Consider the following 8743-nt stretch of genomic DNA (forward strand, 5'->3'; position numbering starts at 1 on the left):
AACAAATGAGATGGGTACGCCACCTAAGTGAGTATTTTAACCCATAATTAATTAGTGGGGACTCTCCTTCTACCATGGTGGTGGGAACTGGGGATGTGAACTGACCGTAACTGCACCAGTTTCGATTTCACGTCCCTCCCTACATGCACCGTATGATTACTCAGGAATCAGGATAACAGTAACCAACTCTTTACCATTAGAGTAGCATGATTCCACGCCTCATGAAGCTGGGAGCTCAGCTCTTCAGTCTTCACCCGACCTATTTTATGCCAACACATCGCGCTTCAAGCTGCACAAGGCAGTTGGCGAGCAGGTTACCTGACACGGATTACTAGAGATGGGAGGTCATGTCAGTCATATGGGACCCACCCGTTATTAAGCAGGCAGAAAAGTAAGATATACAGAGAAGACCTACATTTTATTTATGCTGCTATAACATTTCATTGACTTCGTAAATAATTACAATAAGCCCTACACAAGACTAAGAGCTTAGTGTTACCAGATGAAAGGCATAAATATGCAGCATGAACATTGAAATTAGAAATTAAACGATTCGGAATTCCTATTCCATTCCATTCTAAAAGTTCTTATTTCTTCTTACTTTCTTTAGGTAACGTTTTCTGCTGCGATATTGTGAGAAAGCGATTGTCAGGATGTATACGCTTGTACGTCTCAATCTGTGCCGGCCCAACGCCTGGCTCATGAGACGCAGTCAGAGCAGCGCAGCGCAGCACAAGGCAGAGCAGTTTTTTGTAAACCACGTTTTCGCTAGGGTACGCGCATATTGTGACACAGTGCAGGGTAGGGTAGTGCAGTCCCGCACGTGGACTGCGCGCACTTGTGTCCGAGTCAGCCCAGGCGCATATTGAGCTGTGCAGCACAGCACAGGGCAGCATTAATACTTTAATACTTTTTTATGAAATGGCAACCATACATAGTACCGTAGGTATTTTAAGCCAAGTATGAATGGGGATGAGTGTAGGATGAGTGGCACGATCTTGTAGTCTTGTTAGTGACTAAGGCCGACATTCCTTAGACACAGCTGTTAATTAATAGCCCATACAGCTAATGGCAACTAAGGGACCTACAGTTTATAGTGGAATCCGAACAACATTTTTCGCCTTGGTATATACGAATTAGGCTAATTATCAGGACAGTACTACATTACATTACATTATTTGTCATGAGAGCCGAAGCCCCCTGACTGCATACCCGGTACCTATCGTGAGACTTACCCGGGCCCCATGATGTAGGCCGAAGCTTACGCATCAACCTTTAGCACATCATGGGCGGATGACTTAAGGTCATCAGGCTCGCCGGCTGCCGAAGCAGACCCTTCGGAAGGAGGGTTGCCCCTCAATCCTAACCAGGGATTCCGGCTGCTTGTTTAAGCGTCACTCCACCTGGGTTCCACTAGGTCGGAACCTAGAGGTCCATGGTAGAGCGCCCCGACGCATTTAGTGCAAGCAACACTCAGGACCTATCTAATCCCTGACAGGCAGAACCCGCCATCAATAGCCAGGAGGAAGGGGACCGTCAGCACGCTGACGGGGTGAACCCCAACCTCCCATTTACAGGACAGTACTGCGGATAGTCGTAGTACTCACTTGTGCGGACGTTAATCCACACCTGGGAGTATCGCATCCACAGTGCATGCCTATGACAATGCATGCCTATCCACAATTCGTGACCTCCTAGTAGCTGGATTACAGGACGACGCCACCCGTCCCAGTCGTTGGGGAAAAAGTCTGTGTTGCACAGTTGACATCGCAAATTGGGAAGCAGTGTCGTACCGTTATCGCATGTGAGTAGCATGATAATATTGTTACTTCTTCTCCAAATAAGAGGAAAGAAAGAGCGAAAAAAATTGCTATGTTTAGTGATTTTCGTATTTTTTTACCAGCAGATTTGGTGGATCTAGGCGATAATTTATAGAAATTATGCGTTTTCATCCAGTTTTTGCGTTACCAGTCATGTAAGTACATACAGATTAATTACAAGAATTAAATCTGGGAGAAAATACGAAAATCACTAAACTTTGCACATTTTTTCGCCCTTTCTTTCTTGTTCTCTGTTGAAGAAGTAACAATAAATTTAGATCAGCATCCGAATCTGACTCAGAACTCAAATCCTAATATTTAACAACATGCTCACATTAAGAAACTGTATCACTCAGATACGAGAACTGTACGACACAATGCTTCCCAATATGCGATGTCCACCGTGCAACGCAGACTTTTTACCCAATACTGCCCTGTGCTGTGCTGCACTGCCGGGACCGTGCCGCACAGCTCAATATGCGCCTATTTATGTATTATAAATGTGAAAGTTTGTATGTTTGTTTGTTTGAAGTTCAATCACGCATTAACTACTGGGCCCTGTTTCATAAAAATACCAGTAGTATTAACTAGTCCATGGACTAGTAATACTAGTGTATTTTACAAGTCTACGTTTCAAAAACCTACTAAAGTAAAATACTAGTTACTAGTGTAGGGACTAGTATTAATAGTGGTTTTTACTAGTGTAGACAGCAAGTGTGTTTCATAAAGTTTTACTCTTGTAAATTAAACTGGTAAATACTTGCCATTTTCTAACGACCTCTCTACACCCACATTAAAGTAGTAGACTAGTATTTTTTAAAAGAGTGATATTTCATTAATTATAGCATAGATAAAACATAATCCTTGAGGGGGGTTAAGTTAGCATGTTGTTTTATCATAGACTAACCAACACAAGTAGACTTCTCATTCCATTGTAAATTTTGAAGCACGTTTTTCGTGTCTTGTTCATGTACGTGACACATGGGCGCTAGTGTCGACGAAACTTTGTTTCTATTATTTTAGGGTTAATTTCTCGATTTGTGCTTTACTGTTTCGTTTGGTTATATAACTAGGGGACAAGTTATTGTTTATGATTAGATCGTATTATTTGGCTAAACGAGGTTTTAAATGGCTGTAATAACGGGAAACAAATTGTAAACAAAACACGACCTCTACATAAACCGTACAGAACTAACAATAAAATTGTCTTCAGCTGTTCCATAAGGATGAGAAATCTCTAAGGGAGTATGTTTTATCTATGCTTAGTCAATGCTTAGACTCTTGGCGAAAGAAGTCCAAACAAGCCAACCCCGTGATGTGAGTGAGCCTTGAATCGAAATCGTCCCTTCTGCATGGAAGTTGAAAGCCGGAGACACTAACAATACCACACCACATTTTTGGGGAATCATGTTCTTTTTCTGCCCATTCTCCAAATTTTTTGTCGTGGGGTGGGATCCAAGATGGTCGCTATATCCTACAAGGTCGAATTTATGTCGATGCTATGGGATATGGTCAATACGGCATTCGATTCTTGAGTTTTTCCCGGAAGCTATTTTTAGCATGTAAACAGAACAGAAACTGACATAACCTCAAAGTACCCACGCTGCCGGCTGTACGTACCCTTCCTTTATCGTCCGTATCTACGATTTTATTACGGCCTCAAGTTCGCGTCTATTTGGTGCCTGTTTTTGTTTACCATTAGTGTGTCGTTGTCGTTTAACATTGCAGTTTAATTTTTGCCTTTTTCTGTTGCAAGAAATAACTTGAAAATATAACTCAGTGAAGCGACCTGAGTCGCCGAGAGTTTGTAATAATCTAGATATCTTTTCAGATTGAATTAGTCTTTTCTGTGAACTTAACTTGCTGCTCCACACAATGGTAAGTCTGAGATAATAATTTTGACGAGATTAGAACGTCCAACAAATTTTAGATTGTCCAACAAACAAAATTTATTAGGTGGACATTCTTCGTAGCATTGTCTAAAACGAAACACGTGGTTTTAGACTTTGCCACCCAAGGGCAAGGTGGGATACTCGGCCATTAATTTATTAATTCTGGATCAAATTATGGGACAATTCGAGATATTGTGAGCGATTGCCAAACTGGTGAAGGCATCTCGTCACTTATACCTACTAGGCCTAGGCCTACTGTGGACTGGACAGTGGTAAAGCTCAACAGATGGTGTTGTGTGGAATTCCTATATTAAAATTAGGCTATAATAAGCTTACAGATTGCCCATGTATGATAATAATAGAAATGGCGTATTTAGGAAGACTTAGATTCTCATCAGCTATACGTTTTAAATTAGTTAACCCAGCCAGCATGTCACCATCACTGGCTCACGAGTGCCAATAACACGTTCACTAACGAGCGTCGCATAGCCTATAATATGTGACGCCGCGATTATTGCCACGGGCTAAAGTAGCCTATACAATTTAATCTTATAGACTGGCTGTCACTTGGTTAACAGTACGCGCAGACCACAGAAACAAACCTGTTAAACAGTGATCATTTACTTTGTAACTTAATACTCTTCAATCTTGTTTGTAAATAATAAAGACATTAGCCTATTCTTGTTTTATAATATTTAACTCCACCTTTTGTAATGTCGCACCGGTCTATAGCGAAGACAATAGTTAAAATTATTACCGGTATATTTGTCTTGAAATAGCCTAAACATAAATGCGACAGTTAAATTTTCTTATGATTGTAGGTGAAAGTAAGTTAAGTAAAAAACAGATTTTTCAATAATTGTTTATAATTGAACAAATATAAAAGCTAATAGGATAATGCATAATGGATAATACGTAGGCATAGGGTGCATAACTTACAGTGATGCCACAAAGTAAAGAACAGTTTTTCCAATAATCATATTACGTCACCAACCATCATACCGACTGACCAAGCGACACAGTTGTGCGACAGTCATTCCTGTACCACTGCAGAGAATTCAGTGCCTTTAAATAGACCGTTACAAAGAAGGATTGGTGTTCCATTGATAACATTGGAACACCAAGGCAAAAAAGGCAACGTCGGTCCATATTAATGAAACTAACTTGGTAAGCAATTAAGTTGGAGCTTCCGTGCAGGAAAAGACGGTAGGCCTAATTATTGACCTCCAGACCTCACCCGAAACTAACATTTTTTTTTAAATGTCCGAAATTTTACTCTTTTTGAAAAAAAGGTTGTCGTTTTTCTCGGAAACGACCCTTTCACATCCACACTGTACTGTTTTAATATTTTGTGAAAGGTCCAGGTGTTTACCCGGAAAATCGGGAAAGCCTTGAAAACATTTGTTTTACAGAAAATGACATTGTGGGTACTCAAATTAACCGGTAGAGCGAGCTTAACAAGAATATCTAAGAGTTTTCAGGATCCCATTAGTTATCGAGAAACGGCCAGAAAATCGCCGGCAAACGACAAAAAGAAATCCACGTAAATTGTTTATGTCCCTAGGTAAGTTATTCAAATTAATGGGAAAAACGAGTTGAACAATGAAATGCAAGAATTTTAAAGATCAAATGGATATTAACCGAGATACGGGCGTAAAAGCGACGGAAAATCAAGTTAGCGCCAAAATTACCAAAACTAGGTTAAGTTAGGTTAGGTTACGCTGAGTTGGGATAGTTTAGGTTAGGTTAGGTCACTAACAATACCCATGTTTTTAATAACCTAACCTAACTCAACCTAATCCAACCTAGTTTGGGTCATTTTGGCGCTAACTAGATTTTCTGACGCTTTTCCGGCTGTATCTCTGTTAATATTCATCGGATCTTACTTGGCCCTATTCTTGTTCATCTTGCTCTACCGGTTAGTTTGAGTAAGTTACCGACAATGTCATTTTCCGTAAAATAATATTTCGGGGGTTTTCTAACAGGTAACTTAGAACCTTCCTTTGACCGTCTATATTTATTCTATTTGTCTATGCTAACTCCCAGTCTAACTTAATTTATGCTTTACATAATTTTCTGTTTAGTTGTAACTTACCTGAAAGTAAAAAGTTAGGCCTATTAATTTAAATCATGATTTTTTATTTCATTAACTTAAGGGTTTTTTCAGACTGAAGAAGTGAATCCAAAAGCTTACCCTTTGGCTGATGCTGCGTTGACTTCCAAAATCCTAGCTTTGATTCAGCAAGCAATGAACTATACCCAGCTTAGGAAAGGAGCTAATGAAGGTAAACAATAAACAAACCCTGAGTGTTAGGTACTTTCCTGTTGAAGTGAACATTCATCAAATGAGCTGACAACAACGATAAATAAATATTGTTCAGTATCAACAAATAATTAAAAAAAAAATATTGTATTGAAATGAAACTGTTCTAAACTAACCTAAACAAGCTGTAATAATATTTCAAAATTCCATTTGATAATAGAAAAGGCATGTGGAGATAATCAAACGGAATTTTGAAATGTTACAGTAAGTTTGGTTTGATAGGTTAGGTTCCCTATAGAACAGTTTCATTTCTTAGGCCTAATCCTTTTTAACTTATTATTTTGCCTAAACAAGATCAGTTGTCAATATGTTAAATGCGTTCTGAAGATATTAAAACAGAAGGAATATGTAAGTTTCTGTAAAATACCCCAAACGTTGGTAAAATCAAACCAACCAAATATTTTATTAGGACTAACAAAATGTGTAAATACTGTAAACAGGCTAATCGAAGTTGGATAGTCGGGAGTTCTCAGTAAAAATTCCCAATGTGATAATAAGTTTTATCCAGGAAAAGCTCTAGATAAGAGTTTTGATTTGTATAATGAAGAGATACTGTAGTACCGTAGCTAGTTTACCTAGAAGTACAGAGGTCATGGAACACACTGAAGACATATAAAACACAATATAGGGTACATCCAAAAAAGAATGCCTAGATTGTATGTATACAGTGATTGCTTGGGCATGTTTTTATGATAGGCTTAACTAAACGATTTGAATGTCATTTTGGAGTTCAAATAACTAAGTTTTGTTTTCCAAGTAGTAGGGGAAAAAATATTACCTTGGCATGTACAAAATAGGTCGGTGGTGGCAGGAAACCGTTTTGACTCATCCCACATCGTAGACTTTGCCAGAAATATGCTATATATATCGGTATATAAGATTGATGACAATTAGAGTTTTATAAAATTGTTAGAATGTATTAAAGTTATGGGAAAAACTTTGTTCTTTTTCCTTTGATTTTATTATGTCCCCCAAGCAATGGCCGTTCAAAATCCTGTTAGGGCCTATTTTTTTTCGGAGACCCTTTATTATGCCCCAGGGGACTTCTCAAATGTAGACAGAGATTTAACAAAAAAAATAAGTTAAATTCTTTGTGAACTCTCCAGCCACACTTGAACAAGTCTCCCAGAAAAGAAAATATTGTGTGTTTTATATGCAGTCTATGTCCTACCTCTAATTCTTTAAAAATTAAACTAGCCATGATCCTTTTAATGTGATGCTTAATAATTCTACAATAAGGATTGGACCTATATCCAATTAGTTTAGCTTTATCATATAGCATTTAGCTTTTATCTGAGTAGCTGCAAATTACTTGAATGTTAACTTACTTTTTTTTTAATCCAGCCACCAAAACCCTCAACAGAGGTCAGTCAGAATTCATCGTCATGGCGGCTGATGCTGTCCCATTGGAGATTTTACTGCATCTCCCACTGTTGTGTGAAGACAAGAACGTTCCGTACGTCTTTGTGCGATCAAAGCAAGGTATGTCGATGCACTATTCTAGATTAGGCCTATTTCCACTGTAGAGTTTATGATTAAGATAGGCCTATCGCATGCATACGAGGTAGGTCTACATCATTGAGTTTTTCTGCAGACCCCAGAAAGTTAAGGAGTGTTATTTTTCCATCAAGGAAAATTTAGGTTTTTTTGTGTTGGATTGATTAGTTGTGAAAGGTTTGGATAAACTCTTTTCCAATTGGTTGGGCCCTTTTGGAACTGTAAAAGCCCAATATTTCTGGTTGGCAAGATGTCAAGCTTTATTATTAGGCCTACATGCCACAAATATATAACTAGATAATGCACTTATGTTACTTGTTATAGCCCAGCTTATTGATGTATTTTTACAGTTGGTGATTTTTACTTTGATTCAACTGCAAGTTCGCTGCTAAGGAATCATTAGTAATTCTTTCTATACACATCCTTGATTCATCTTTGTCTTAAGCTCTTGTGCCAAGTTTGAATAAACCAATAAACCATTCTCAAATAGGTAATAACATTTGCGTCCAACCCGTACAGATCCAATGCTTCGTTAAAATATTCTTTGTGGTATTTGTTAGGGTATCAGGCCTACATCACTGGTAAAGGGTCCTCCCTGACAATGTGTCAACTGTCAACTAAATAAATGCTAGGAGTAGGCCTAATAGGCTTTATCTCTACAAACTGTTGAAATGGTCACCTCTGGATTTTGCTAATGCTGAACTTAACATGTTGCAGCGCTGGGGCGGGCTTGTGGAGTGTCTCGTCCTGTCGTGGCTTGCTCAGTAACAATGAACGAGGGCTCACAACTCAAGCCTCAGATTCAAGCCATTCAACATGAAATCGAGAGGCTTCTAGTGTAAATAGATTTTAACCATTTGTATAATTTCCAATCTTAATTTTTTTAATATAAAAATCTTACAAATACATATATTTTTTTATACTTTACCTTTACCTAATGTTCAATCAAACGTTCTTAATAACGATATTGAGATGTGATTGTTGGCTACTAGCTCCTTCATTAGTCAAGTTGTTCTTCAACTTTTTTTCTTTTTTTAAAAAAGGTTGGGGGCCTCTTAAACTCAGTATGTTTACTCCATATTGAAAGAAAGACTCAGCTGTTTTAGGACTTGTCACTCCTGTAGCACAGGTTCAAATCTCACCAAACATAATTTGCTTGTGACAGTGTCGTTATTACTCTTTGGTTGGAGCCAATCAGATTTTTTTACATA

At 38.3% G+C, this 8743-nt stretch overlaps 1 protein-coding gene across 1 annotated transcript; it reads left to right on the forward strand.

Moving 5' to 3' along the window:
* The first annotated feature begins 3432 nt into the window (after positions 1–3432).
* LOC129002902 (NHP2-like protein 1 homolog) lies at positions 3433–8440 on the forward strand. The gene is made up of 4 exons (XM_054431019.1): positions 3433–3698; positions 5880–5997; positions 7380–7517; positions 8250–8440. Exons 1-4 carry the CDS (start codon positions 3696–3698, stop codon positions 8372–8374), a joined length of 384 nt encoding a protein of 127 aa, XP_054286994.1. The 5' UTR covers positions 3433–3695; the 3' UTR covers positions 8375–8440.
* The last annotated feature ends 303 nt before the right edge of the window (positions 8441–8743 follow it).

The sequence above is a fragment of the Macrosteles quadrilineatus genome, unplaced genomic scaffold, assembly GCF_028750875.1.
Source record: "Macrosteles quadrilineatus isolate MER2022 unplaced genomic scaffold, UCM_ALF_1.0 Scaffold_9__3_contigs__length_116548681, whole genome shotgun sequence".
Classification (NCBI taxonomy): Eukaryota; Metazoa; Arthropoda; class Insecta; order Hemiptera; family Cicadellidae; genus Macrosteles; species Macrosteles quadrilineatus.

What these genes read in the sequence shown, in the direction of transcription:
- LOC129002902 (XM_054431019.1), top strand. An exon ending in TAGGAAAGGAGCTAATGAAG is followed by an intron (nt 5,998 to 7,379) that starts GTAAACAATAAA and finishes TTTTTAATCCAG; the next exon opens with CCACCAAAACCCTCAACAGA. An exon ending in CTTTGTGCGATCAAAGCAAG is followed by an intron (nt 7,518 to 8,249) that starts GTATGTCGATGC and finishes AACATGTTGCAG; the next exon opens with CGCTGGGGCGGGCTTGTGGA.